A 14,830-nucleotide genomic window follows, 5' to 3' on the forward strand; every position below is an offset into this window, starting at 1 on the left:
ATCAATGCCTTGGCCACCATCACTACCTCACCATTAACATGAGCTATTCCACTTGCAACCTGAAGAGAAACTCTGCTCCACTCCCCCACGCTATTGGATCTAGATGGTCTCATTATTATTCCTTCTGTAATATGGAGCTCGATTCTGTTACCAGCCTGTTGATGACTCCTGAGGATAATAGGTGGCTAACAGTAGTATAGCAGGTGCACAAACACTGGAAAGGAACAGCTAGTGACCCAGAAAGGGGAAAAGCTGTGGAATCTCACTAGGGAAATGTTCTGCTATGAAGTGCTAACTCAGTGTTGCCTCTTAATGGCAGACTTTTGGGCTGCCAAAAACAAACCAACCATTTTCTACACCTTGACATGTTGAGCCGCACAAGGCCCATGAGTTTTGAACTAGGGTTCAGAGCTGGTAGTGTCTGTGCTATAATCAGACAATATTTCCTCAAGGAAATCCCCTGTCTTAAAATCTTTCACTACTCATCAGCCATCCTTTTTTCTGTGGAGGATATCACCACAAACTCATGGTTTAGTTGTCTATGACCAGCGTACATTTCTTCCCAGTACAGCTTATGGTGTGCCCTGCACAAAGAAACACAACTGGGTTAGAAATTTCACAGTTAGTTCTCCCATTCATAATCGCTAAAGAACAGCTTGAGTCACTGTGTCAGATGGTGCATTCAATCTACTTAATTTATTGAGTAATAAAATAACTTCAGAGCTCTTTCCTAATGTAAATTTTGGAACCCACTAATACCATGATAAATGGCACTTACGCATCTCAACCCTTCATTGATTGAAGCCTCTCACACAGAGAGCATCTTCTAACTGAGAGTGCCTTAGTTTCTTGAAATGGGTAAATAATCCCAGTCTTGTTCTATTATACAGTCCCTATGGAGCACAGTAAAGATTAAATATTTAGTCAAGGAAAACAAATACATATGTTTCCTCATGAGAGCAAAATATTAGCAACTTTAGCACTACAAATTAAATGCTTGTCCCAACCCAAACAGAAAATACAGCATAATCTCACTAAAAAAACAATCAATCAATCAATCACACCTTACTAAACTACACTGAAAATCAATATGGGGAGTAACTATCTAGTGAAGTACAGGAGCAGGACTGATAAAGGCGACACAATGTTCCCATGGGTCAACTGGGGTTAGAAGCAATATATCACACTTCCCTTCCCCTCTCCTGGTACCTGTTCTGCTCTGTACACGCTCCCTGAAGGTCTGGTACAGGCCAGACAGGATACTGTGCTAGACAGACTCTTGGCCTTACCCTGTATGGCAGTTCTTATGACTGTGTTTATTCAACCAGCTGTATAACTGGTTGAATAAATTTATCTGAATATTTAATAAGATATTTGCAGTTAACATTTAACCAGATAAGATTTCAAGTTATTACAAGTTTGTGACATGCCCGCCTCACTACTTTCCTTAACTTCATTCTTTGGAGGATTAGAATGACTATAAACTACAGACCGGTGCAGTAAAGTCTGATCTAGGGCTCAGATCCTTCACACCAATCAAATGGGTGAACCCCTACTTCAAATGGCATTTTCCAAGGCATAAGGGTTCAGTTGCACTAACTCCATTGCAAGATCAGGGCCTAGGTTATGACCAGAGTAATGTCCTCTGTTATATGACTACCAATAGGCAGAAACGTGAAAACCAAGGCTTTGTTCTTTGGGGGTGGAGATGAAAGAGAAAATATGAAAGGGGGGGGAAGAAACATAGGGCAGATGACGGACTGGCAAGGAGAAATCTGTGGTTGTCAAGGGAGATTCTGACAGAAAAACAAAGGGGTGTTGAATATTATAGGTTTTTTTATGGTGCTCATAAAACATTAAATGTAATTATCATTTCAATAGTTCTGTGGGGTACTGAACAAAAAAACACAAATTAAATTATCTGATCAAGGTCATACAGAAAGTCTGTAGCAGACCCAAATACAGAAATCAGATCTCCTGAATCCCAGTACAGTGCCTTAACCACAAGAATACCCTGCTCTCCATGGGAAGGAGCTGAATGGAAAGGGTGCAAGAAAAGGGAATGCTGAAAAATAAATTATTAATGGTACAGTGAAAGTGAAAAGGGGGTTTAAGGGAATGGATTTAATTTAAAGACAACATTGTGAAGGTTCATTGAGAGGCTGACATGAACGAGATCATTTTCTCCATAACATGATCCACAGAAAATTTTTTTGATAGGCCTGTTACTAATTAACAAAAAGTGAGCCTATCAAAAAAAGACATCTAGGTACCACAAGTGGCCAGTCAGCATGACCTCAAAATGTCAGACTCTCTTCCAATCCCCTGCCAATTAACCAAAAGTTAGGTAAAACAAATTTGCCTTGCATCATGCCCCAAAGGTCATCAAATTCTGGCTCTGGTGGACTGTAAACAGGCATTCCAGAGATAGTATCCCCTTTCATTCACTTCCTTCTCCAAAGTTCACCTCTAGAGACTGACAGGGCTTATCCACAAACAGAAATTGTGCCAGTTTAACTAAAAGGTGCAATGTTGCATTGATTTAGTTAAATCACTGTAACTTTATTTGAAGATCAGGCCTTACAAAATAATACTAGTGCTCAGACACCAGAAACAGAATTCCTGAGAGACAAGCCTACTCACCTGATTTCTTAATCTGAATAACTAATGATTGTTTTGAGACCTTTTCTAGACTGAAATGTATTTGTGTAAGATGTGTAAAGGTTAAGGTGGTCTGAAAAGATTTTTCAATTTCTGAAATTTTGATATATCCAGTTTAGTTTCTGATTAACAAATAGCAGTACTTGCATACATAGAGTCATGCAGAGTACATTTCTAATTTCCTCTTACAGGTGAAACACTGAAAGAGAGGTTTTGGCAATAAGTGCCTTGGATGGTTTCCATGAAGAGAAGGCTGACTTTTAAACCTATAAGCACAAATGATAGCAATAAACAATTCACCAACACTTAAACATTCAGATGATCTAGCAGAATAAAAATCCAACCTCTTAAATAAAATATAGGAAATAATTATTGAGCCTAGCAAGTTAGAGTAGGGTGGTAGGGTTGATTTAGCTGTCTTACGTGATTTAAATTCCCACCTCAGCACAAGTAAGTATCTCTACACCAGACTCTCCAGTCCAAGTAGGGGATTACGTTGCATCAATGCTCGTACCAACACTTGCACCTCAGGACTTGCCAGGTATTCTATTTTACTCTGTTCCATTGTCACATGTATAATACAAAGTAAAGGATATACAAAGATTAAATACATATCCTTCATAAACATTTGATCCTATCAGTCTAAATCCACACTTCTAGTAATAAATCAAACAAAAATATTTTCTAGACAATTGATTTTATATGGATTGTATCAATGAGAAAAAGGAAATGTGTTCAAATGATAAACCTTGAATGATTAAACACCTTCAGGAACAAAGTTGATGTTTATTCATTTATCTTACAAGGAAGACAATAAAAACCCTTCAGACATCAGAAAATATGCATCTTTCCATAGATTTTTAGGGAAGTCTACATTTCTCTCTTTTGAAATTTAAGAAGAGATCCTAAAGTCTCTAGCTTTTCAAAATATTCATAATGTAACCTGATGAATGCCCTTTTGCCTCCAAGCCTGCACAAACTTGATCTGATGAAACCAGTGATTTTTAAATCTAAGAGTATAATCTTTTTTAATGGTCTGTTTTAATTTGGATGTAGGAATGCTACTCTTGCTTAACAGACTCAAACCACTAACATCCAGCAAATGCACTCGCTCAGCATGGCTGGGAACATCTATCACATACATGAAAAGAGAAGCCCTAGGAATAGGTCTTGAACCTTTGATTATGCAAAGATAAATTCTGTTTTCTGGAGAAAAGACCACAGCAAAGGGTAAACACAGTTGCAATGTGTTCAGCTGATGTAGTCAAGTTTGCACCACCTTACACAGTTTTCCATACTAGTTTGTTTGAAACCAGTGGGCTGTTTAGTTACATAGTAATGATACTAAGTTCAGATAGTGTGTTATGAGTAATGTACATATAATCCCTAGTTTACTGATGAAGTATCCAAGGCAGAGGAGAAATTAAATGACTTGCTAAAGGACATGTAGCAGATCAGTGGCAGTACCAAGGATAGAGTCCAGGTCTCCCAACTGCCAGTTCAATACCCTATTCACTGCATCATTCTGTGTCCCATACTAAGTTAACAGAGAATACACAAGAAGGAATTTCTTGATTAATCCTCACAGCAACTCAGTTGGTATCAACTTGGTTTAACAGACAAGGAAACAAAGGGTCAAATTCTGTATTGTTTTACCTCATTACTATTTCATTCAGTGGAGATACATCTGGCATAAGTCAGCACAAACTTTGGCCTAGAGAGGAACAAGTGACTTGCCAAAGACTATAGAGCAAGTCAGTAGTACAGTGGAGGTTAGAACTCTGGTGTTCTTCGCTCCCACTCCTGTCCTGAATTCATCTCTTATCTGTTGAATTTTAGTGCCTTTCAGTGACAACTAACACTAGATATAAGTAGGGTCCAGAAAACGAGCACAAGAAAAATCCACCGAATTCCAGAGCTAGTTGGGGCATGGAGAGTAGATATGCAAATCCTTTTTCAGACAATGTTGAAAGTATTCTTGCCTATCAATTTTGTCCATAGTGTATTTTATTAATGCTGTTTGATAAATTTGTTTACAGATTACTCAGACTACAACATAAAAGATAATGCATCTCACACATTTATGGTTTCAAATTTTAAAATTATAGTGTTATACTTTACATCTTATTCTAATTTTCTATAAAATATTTAAGATTAGAGTCTGATACACGAGCAAAACAGAAATAAAGTCCATGTATGAAACTCTTATACAGGAAAACTATATGTACTATGCACTATGTAATGTTGGAGCGGCATAACGTTATTTGCGGAATAACAAGCACTGTCACAGTGACTATTGCTTCCCCATGGAAAGTGAAGAAAATGACATACACAGAAATTTAGTAAGCTAAGATATTAAGTACTTATATCAAGTTAGCGCCAAAAGGCCTCATTCTGGAGTGGGTCCCTCTTGGGCTGGCCACTGTGCAAACAGAGGTTGTGAGTTTCTGCCACAGAGTTCACAATCTCTAAATTTGGCCCAAACAATTAAAGCCCCATTTTATATTAACACGTAGATGAAGACCACCTGTTTGAACTCCCATAGCTCCCTTCCCACCTAAGTTATGGGTTTATTTAAAAATTCTGAAATATGATCAATTTGCTCTCTCACCTATTCTCCTTCAGTAGCAAATGGCCTGCTATCTTCCTCATAGTGATGTATTTAAAATCCCACACAGTATGGACATGATCTGTCCAGCACTGAAATGCTAATGGTGACTCTTACACTCAGCATGTCATAATAGATAATCCGCATAATGACATCAGCACTGCTTCATAATGGAATGCTATAAGTCATCTCAAATGTGAGCTGAATTTTTTTAAAAGTATGACCCACATCATATATCACACTACACTATTTAGCATTTATATAGTGCTTTAGATAGGTGCTGCCAAGTGAAAGTGCATTTGGACTCACTGGAGGGCAGAACGAGCATCAAGAAAGGGGCAAAGACTGCCCAAAAAAGTCTTCTGACAAGGTTGGAGTTCTACGTCTCCTTCTTCTCCCTGCCATATATAACTTGAGAAAGTGGGTCAGTCTTGAAATTTTACCCAGTTCATCCTTGAAGACATCAAGAAAAAATTTGTTTCTCTTATCAGAATCAATAATCCTGATTTTAGACAGATACAGCCCTTAGTTTTTATATTTATTTTACCCATTTCTATAGTACCTGCTGCAACAGTTACAGAGATTAACACACAAATCAGATGGGCTATCAAGAAAGAATTAAAAAAAAACCCAAAAAACAGTAAACCATACAAACAAGCCTCACATAAGATCACTAGACTCTAAAGGCACAGGGTTCTCAAATGAGACAGCCCAGCAGCTAATCACATAGTGTTCATACTTTTCAAAATTAGCTAGAAGATCTTTGCTGACACAGAAATTGGGTACTGTCTCACAACTGGATTCCAGACCATTCAGGACTAAAGATCAATGATGGAATCTTGAATATAACCTGGAAACTAATAAGAAATCGATGCAGATATTAAGCACAGATTTTGAATTCACACCGGCCAGCACCACTCAGGAGGTGGACAAAAGCCTTCTCCAAACTACAAACTGAAGGTAAGGAGTAGAAACTTGAAGGCAAATTTTATCCTTAGTTGTAACATCAACATTTTTATTTAAAAAAAAAAAAGTCTGGTTAAGATCTCTAACCAATCTTGGTGATTGTAATAACATGAGTTTATTTTAAATTCCATGAGAGGAGTTAGAGGGGGACCAGAATTATTTCTTCTGACTTCTCAGATTTAGTAGTATTCTCAGTCTGAGAACAAAGCAATGAACTCTAGTTTGAGCTTGGTTTACTATTTAAGGTTACAAATTGTTTTGAGGAAAAATATACGAAGCAAGGATTCTTTAACTCTACTAGGAGCAGCATTGTTGGTCGAATAAAGCAAGGCCTCACACTCAACTTCATGGCATCTCTGTTTGTCTTTAAGGAATAACTTTGGAACACCACATCCAAGCAATTCCAGAATTTCAGGGAATATTTCAGGCATCATGGAACAGTTTGACTGAGAGGAAGGTCAGGACCTCAAATGACTGGTGATGTCAGTGGAGGAGTCTCTCTGACACCCCCCTACTACTGCTTAAACATAGCAAATTGAGCTGCTGTCTCTGATGTGTGGGGACATTGATTGTTTCTTTTAGACTCCAGGCTAAAAGACAAACAAAAAAAAGTCTTAGAAGAGGGGAAGGGGATAGGAGGAGACTGGAGAAGAGTGCAAGCGTTAGGAACCACAGGAATGTGACAGTTGTGGCGAGGGAAGCTGTTATAGCAGGGGTAGAAAACCTATGGCATGCGTGCCAAACGCGGCGCACAAACTGATTTTCAGTGGCCATTACACTGCCCGGGTCCTGGCCACTGGTCCTGGGGGCTCTGCATTTTAATTTAATTTTAAATGAAGCTTCTTAAACATTTTAAAAATCTTATTTACTTTACATACAACAATAGTTTAGTTATATATTATAGACATAGAAAGAGACCTTCTAAAAAGGTTAAAATGTATTACTGGCACGCAAAACCTTAAATTAGAGTGAATAAATGAAGACTCGCCACACACTTCCGAAAGGTTGCCGACCCCCATGTTATAGCTAAGTTAAAGAAGAAACTTCCTGTTCCATCTGAAATGGAAACTATTGTTAGGCTAGTCTGCACTGGGTGCTTTGGATTGGTAATGTACAGAAGCCTGGGTCTACTGAATTTGTTCACAGACTACTCCATTGGAGATGAGAGATAGATTGTCTGGGTTGGTCTTTTTACAGCTGCCAGTAGAATACCAAGATACCTTGCTATCATGAGGTCTAATCCTTGCTAAAGCATCTAGAATGAAAAATGCCCATCACACCCTTCTGTTGAAGGAGATAGATCTTCAAAACAATTGAATTGAAGTCTAATTTATATTTGGGAGTGAGATGACGGGATGAACAACAGGACAAACTCCAAAAGAAAAGCTTATGCACTAATACACAAAGGTTAAGGCTACACATATCAGAATATATACAATAAAAACTGACTGATGGGGCTCTAAACAGGCTACTTCACCTTCAATGGAACTGTGAAATGTGTTATCTATGCATGTTAAACAATCTGTTTCACATTGTATTTAGCCGTGACACTGATTACGTTCCCCAGACATGAAGAAGAGCTTGTGTAAGCTCAAAACTTGTCTCTCTCACCAATAGAAGTTGGTCCAATAAAAGATGAGGTTGGTGAGGTAACAGATCATTAACAATGTAAACATTTGGGAAATGTATATTGCTTGGACAACACTTCTATCAAATTTCAAGTAAAATCTTGGTTTACTATAATCCTAATATTGCTGTGGCTTCCACTTATTTAGATCAATTCCATTCCTATCACTTGACAAGCAGCTGACCTTGTTATCCATATGACCACTAGAGGCCGTATCACAACTTGCCTAGCCATAGGCAGTGCTTCTGTCAGCAATAGACTATAGTACTGGAATAAAGTGACTTACAGGGTACATTTACACTGCAATTAAAAACCCATGGCTGCCCTGTACCAGCTGGCTCAGGCTCATGGGTCTCGGGCTAAGGGGCTGTTTAACTGCAGTGCAGATGTGCAAGCTCAGGCTATAGCATGAGCTCTGGAGCCCGAACATCTACAAAGCAATCAAATGGCACCTTAGCCTGAGCCCCAGGAGCATGAGACAGCTGACACGGGCCAGCAGCAGCTTTTTAACTGCACAGTAGACATACTCTTAGATGTAGTCACCTGTTATCCATCGTTCTGAAGTTCTCTCTCATTCATAATTCTGGCCTCTTATTAAACAAGATTTTTTTTAAACCAGTCAAAGAACTGCCCAGTAGTACCTTCCTTAAAAAAGTTCAAAAGCAATTGAAATAACAGGGAGAAAGTTGTATTTTCAGTACAAATTATTTTGTTCTGTTTTAATTCCAAGTGCATAGATTAAGTGGAAGAACTTAAATATTTAACTACTTAAACACTGAAAATTGTGTTCCTATAGCAAAAAACATTACAGATTTGAGAGACTCCAAAGATTTATTTTACTGGATAAATGTGCTTTAAATTGGAAAAATATTTATAATTTTTAAACTATAATAGTATGGAATAGTTTTCCTGTTTTATATAAGCACGTATTAACTCCTCGCTTAACATTGTAGTTATGTTCCTGAAAAATGCGACTTTAAGCGAAAGGATGTTAAGTGAATCCTATTTCCCCATAAGAATTAATGTAGATGGAGGGCGTTGGGGCAGGGGGTAGGTTCCAGGGAAATTTTTTGTGTCAGACAAAAGACATTATATACATATACAGTATAAGTTTAAAATTATTTTCAACAAACTATGTAATACTGTACTCACCAATGATGACTGTGAAGCTTGGTTGAGGCAGGGCATAGTGGGGTTGGGGTACGGGGGCTTGCCCCACTCCGCCCATCTGCTCCCCAGCTGGAACGCCAGGTGGGCAGAGAGGGATAAGCCCTCATGCCCTAACCCTGCTCCCTAGCTGGAACGCCAGATGGGCAGAATGGGGCAAGCTCCCATTTCCTGACCCCACTCCCTGGCTGGAACACCGGGTGGGCAGAGCAGGACAAGCCCCTGCACCCCAGCCCTGCTCTCTGGCAAGAGTGCTGGGTGGGCGGGTGGAGCAGGGCAAGCCAAACAACCTTATAATGGAACATTATGCAACTTTAAAGGAGCATATTCCTTAATAGATCAGCAACCTAATGATGAAACAATGTTAATCGGGACAACTTTAAATGAGGAATTACTGTATGCTAAAAATCCTTGTCAGCTGCTATAAATTTGTGCCAATATACATATTGTCCTATATGCTCAAACTGAAACAGTGTCATTTTAAACCACAAAAGTTATTTTACACTTTACACCCACCCACCCATTACAGGATGCACACGCCACGCCACTCTCTTCACTTACCATCCAATACAGCTGTTCGTTTCAACACAGTTTACTCTTTGAACATCATGTTCTTTTTATAGTTTTCTCCCATCTTTTCTCCTTTAGTAAACATGCCATTCTATCTTCATTTTCTCCCCAAATCAAAAAAAATACTTTCATGTTACCACTCAGCTCAGTTCTGCAAGGCGCACTGTTGAATGCCTCCAGCGAGAGGCATATCACCCACAACTACAGTATGAGCTGGGGGTACATTCATCTCAGGGAACTGTACTCATGTAATTGTTACATACATTCACGCCCGAGTATACTTGTTTCCAATATTATAGCATCATCCTTTTTGTGTTTCATTAGTAAAGTTTAATAAAATTGTATTAAAAGCATCTCTGATAGTCAGATGTCCGAGAGTCACACAGTGCTCACATTATGCTCATAATATAGCAATTCTTATGGTTAAACATTTGTGTTGTCCACTTCTGTTCTCGCAGAAAAGTTATTTTCCCTTGCCCTCACTTTGTGCATACTGAAAAAGCTGAAAGTATAAAAATTAATTATGGAATAAAAATGTCTGTATTCCCAGAGCAGCCACCTTCCAAAGGTCAGTATCTTATCTGCTTTAATTTTTGAATTACCCAAAGTAATCACAGCACCTTATACTTGCCAGTTTAATTGTTTTAGACTTAAGTCATTTGGAAATTATGTAAGTGTTAATCAGCATCATTAACTAGTAACTATACCTAAATTCCACTTCTTGCCTCCTGATTTGTATTATTCAAAGATGGCCACGAGTAACTGCTTTTCAGTTTTGTGGAAACAAACTTGCTCCTTATATTCACATCCTTGGAGAATATTTTTATTAAATTATAGTTTCTATTGTTTTATGCATGTAACAAAGTTTGGGCACCAAACAATTCCAAGGTCCCGTTCCCCGCAAAAAATCCAGTTTGATTTGAACTGAAACAAGTTTTTTTTGTTGTTTAATTGAAAAACAAAAACCAAAAAAAAATTGTTTCAAATATTTTGGTCAATGTTTTGAGTCAACCTGAAATAATTACTTTTTTTCATTTTTTTTAAATTTTGAATTTTCTGAGTGATTCAGCTGTTCCAGGTGCATTTTACCCTTTTTTTAAAAAATTGGTCAAATTTGAAATAAAAAAAACAACACCATTTCAAATCAAAAAGCCTAAATGAAATGTTTCAACTACTTTAAAAAAAAAGTTTTCAGCTGAAATATTTGCCCAATATGATTAATAATTTCATGCCTCTTTTGACCAAAACAAAGACACAAAAACAAACAACTCATGTTAAAAACATTTAACCCAGCTCTACCCAGAAGTTTATTTACCTACCAATACTATGAACTAACATAATGCTTTGCTGAGTGCATGAAGTCACCAATAAGCAGAGCTGCTACAGCAGGGGTAGGCAACCTATGGCACTCATGCCAAAGGCAGCACACAAGCTGATTTTCAGTGGCACTCACACTGCCCAGGTCCTGGCCACTGGTCCGGGGGCCTCTGCATTTTAATTTAATTTTAAATGAAGCTTCTTAAACATTTTAAAAACCTTGTTTACTTTATATACAATAGTTTAGTTATATATTATAGAAAGAGACCTTCTAAAAACATTAAAATGTATTACTGGTATGTGAAACCTTAAATCCAAGTGAATAAATGAAGACTCGGCACACTGCTTCTGAAAGGTTGGCGACCCCTGTGTTAGAGCATAGGAAATAACAGATAAGGGCTAGGGAAAGCCTTCTTTTCTTCCCCACAGTGTATCTTTCAAACATCTAAAAATTTGGTCCATTACACCGTGAGAGTAAAGACAGAAGGAATCACTGAGCAAAGAAGGTGCACAACTCCTAGTTTATATGTGCACATTGCCTATTATCTGATGCTCCCATCTCACTGAGGAATTTTGGGGACAGGACAGCAAACAGGACAAGAGGCTCCTTCCTACCAACATTAAAAGACATTTCATAAAGTTACTGAGGAAGGAGAAGCTAGTTTAAATGAAAACCTCTCAAAGACTATTTGACTGTTCATTTTTTTTGTTAAAATATGCTCATAATTCAATATTTAGAAGGAATTTTAAGTTCATTTGATTTGTTCATTTATCATAGGGGCACCAGAAGTTAAAACGTATTTGTAAAATGTTTGCTCTTTATAGCTGTGTTTAATTCTGAGCCGCATTTTAAAGTTGAGAATGTCCATAATTTGACACGTGTCTGATGAAGTGGGTATTCCCCACAAAAACTTTTGCTCCAATACTTCTGTTACTCTATAAGGTGCCACAGGACTCTGTCACTTTTTACAGATCCAGAATAACACGGCTACCCCTCTGATACTTGACATCATTTGATAGATTTCCCATATTAAAAGTTTGGGGGCTTTTAAAGAAAATTGCTAGTATTTGCTATTTGAGTTATTAAATGGATCATGATTTGACAAATCAAAGTATGATGTCAATGGATTTGTGAAAATATCCAACCTATTTGGGGATTCATCACATGGTTACTTATCCCTTTACCTATAAGAGTTTGTTAGAGGAACACTTCCATTAGTCTACTGATGTACCAGTGTGCTATTACATAAACAAGCAAAACCACAAGGCAGCTTTAAAACTGATGCAACTTGGTCTGAAGCCAATTTTAAAAGAAAAAGCAGCACACACAATGACAGCTAATTTCCATTCATGCTCAATGCCATCTCCCCTCTCAACACAGAAAACGTCACACTTTGTAAATATTTTTTTTAAAATTTTTTTAAAAAAATCACCTTTCAAAAGCTGATTCAGGTCCACAGCATCATGCAAGACCTTTTGATTATGTCTGCGTTCAAACTCAGCATCTAGTGAGAAAGATACAGATGTAAGACTGGATCTCAACTTTCCATTTCCTAATCTGCTAGGCTTTACAAATTTTGAATTGTACTTCAATTCCTCAAAATTACCCTGTAAATCTTGGCTCACATTTTCTTGTCTTTTTACTTTCAGTTTCTTATCATTTGATGCTGCAAGTTCAAAAGACTGGATAGGACTGATGTCTGGTGTTGACAGAGGTGTTACATCAGTCACTGTATCTTCAGACTCCTCTGTGTATTCACTAAGCTTTGGTTTTACTTCCACTGACTTTATTCCCGGCCTCAATTTTTGTCTTGGAGATAGAAGAGCCACGTTACATATACTTCTCTTTGAGGAAGAGTGTGATGAATCTGATATGCAGCTATCAGAATCTATATCTGAACCATCTGTATCTGAACTTGAGGAGGAGGAAGAGGATGATGAGGAGCTAATATTGGTATACTTTTTGTTAACTTTCTTCATGTTACTGGATTGCTTAACTGATTTAGGTCTAACCCTTTGTTTTCTGCCATCATCACTACTGTCTTCTTCATCTGTATAATAATCCTCCTCACCTTCTCTAACTATTTTGGGGATCCCAGCTGGAATGTTTACGCGTATTCTACTTAGCGCAGAATTTCTACCAGACGTACTTGCATTTTCTGAACTTAAAGAAACTGACTGTGATGAAGTATTCCCACTATGGTCAGTGCCACCATTTATGGAATGTTCCTTTGGTGACTCTCTCTTTTTCTCTTCACTTTCATTCTCAGCACTGTGTTCCTGCTTCAGTTTCGTTTCTGATTCTGAGTCTGATTTGGCGATCTGTATACCTCCTTTTTTTATGAGCTCACTATGTTCTTTGCCATTGGCTACAACAGGGTTTTCTTCTTTCTTTGGCTCTTCCTCAAAATCACTATCAAAGAAAGAGTGGTCCACTTCACCCTCTAACACATCTGCATACCGGTCCATCCCAAAAGTTCTTGTATAAATTCCAACTCCTGGTCCTGCAGGTGTGAAAAAGGGTTTTCAAAATATTAACAAACAGCAGAGGAACATATGCCCTCAGTATAATTTTAGGTTACATTATTAATATTATACTTCTATGATATAATTAAATATGTTATGGACCAGGTAAGTTAAATATTTATTTATAATTATATATGGGCCAGATAATACGGTAAGAGGCTGCAGACTTAAGAAAAACAAGCTCAAAGAAAGGACCAGCGGCAAATCATTGGAACTAGGAAAGCGGCGGGGGGAGGGGCGATGACCCTGTGAAGTTCAAAAATTAGCATAAGTTCAGGGCAAAGCTGGGGAGGAAGGGACATTGTACTGCTTCTGGACTCTACAAGGCAGTTTAATGAGTAGGAGACTAGGTGAAACAATCAGCTCTGCATAGTTCTTAAGCTATGCAAGGCAACAGAACCACAGATCTTTATCAGGGGAAACTTTTACACTTGGCATGACACTAATGATACTAGCACTGAGTGCACTCCTGCAAAGGACTGGCGCCAGAGTTTCTCATGCCCTAGGCACATGGGCATTTCGCCACCCCCCGCACTGATCCTGCGGCTCTGGTAGAGCTGCCGCAGGTATTCCTGTGGAGGGTCCATTGGTCCGTGGCTCTGGTGGAGCTGCCGCAAGCATGCATGTGGGAGGTCCACCGGAGCCGCGGGAGCAGCTGACCGTCTGCAGGCATGACTGTGGCAGCTCCACCAGAGCTGCGGACCAACGGACCCTCTGCAGGCATGCCTGCGGCAGGTCAACCGGAGCTGCCTGCCGCCCCCCCAATAATCCTGGCGCCCTAGGCGATTGCCTAGGCTGCCTAAATGGTAGCGCCAGCCCTGCTCCTGCCTCAAGTACTTTTTGAAGCACAGAAATTCCACAGGGCCCAACATTCCCAGTTCTCTCCTCACTTTTCAACTGCTCTGAAGCTTCAGAGCTTTCTAAATCATCACCACCACATGAAGAGAAATGGACCACATGAAGTTCAGAAGCACCATACGGCAGCTTAAGTAGTAAGAAACTAGGGATTCTACTGAGATCCAAAGCTTCAAAGAGCCAATGAAGCAAAAGGAGACCTAGTGAGCTAGACACCTTGCAAAGCTCCTAAGCACTGCAGGGCAACACAAGTGGAAGAAAACCTGGGAAGCCATCAGCTCTGCACATCTCCTAAATTCCTCCACAGCTGTAGAAATAGGGACGGGGAAGCAGGACAAGACATGCTTCCCGCTCCCGCTGCCCTCCTCTTAAAAGTTCAGGGTGGAATTTGAGTTTTGCAGTATTTATCACTTCTTGTGTCAACTGGCTTCAAATATCCTGTAGAATCTGACACCTAGCTCTCAGAGGGATTCCTAAAAATAGCCTAAAAGGAAATGTAAAGCTAAAAAAGTTTTAGTATAACAACTTTATTA

The 14,830-nt window shown here is 38.8% G+C and overlaps 1 protein-coding gene across 3 annotated transcripts in view; it reads right to left on the bottom strand.

Annotated features, from left to right (window-relative positions):
- The window catches only part of CFAP97 (cilia and flagella associated protein 97), a 52,408-nt gene that overhangs the window by 25,630 nt on the left and 11,948 nt on the right, over positions 1-14,830 (bottom strand). For all 3 annotated transcript variants that reach the window (XM_032800346.2, XM_032800345.2, XM_032800347.2), the window contains exons 2-3: positions 12,524-13,420; positions 12,350-12,421 (exon numbers count right to left, since the gene is read on the bottom strand). In XM_032800346.2, the coding sequence (XP_032656237.1) occupies positions 12,350-12,421; positions 12,524-13,385 (934 nt within the window). In that variant the 5' untranslated portion in view covers positions 13,386-13,420. The remainder of the gene's footprint in view (positions 1-12,349; positions 12,422-12,523; positions 13,421-14,830) is intronic.

The sequence above is a fragment of the Chelonoidis abingdonii genome, chromosome 5 (genome assembly GCF_003597395.2).
Source record: "Chelonoidis abingdonii isolate Lonesome George chromosome 5, CheloAbing_2.0, whole genome shotgun sequence".
NCBI lineage: Eukaryota > Metazoa > Chordata > Testudines > Testudinidae > Chelonoidis > Chelonoidis abingdonii.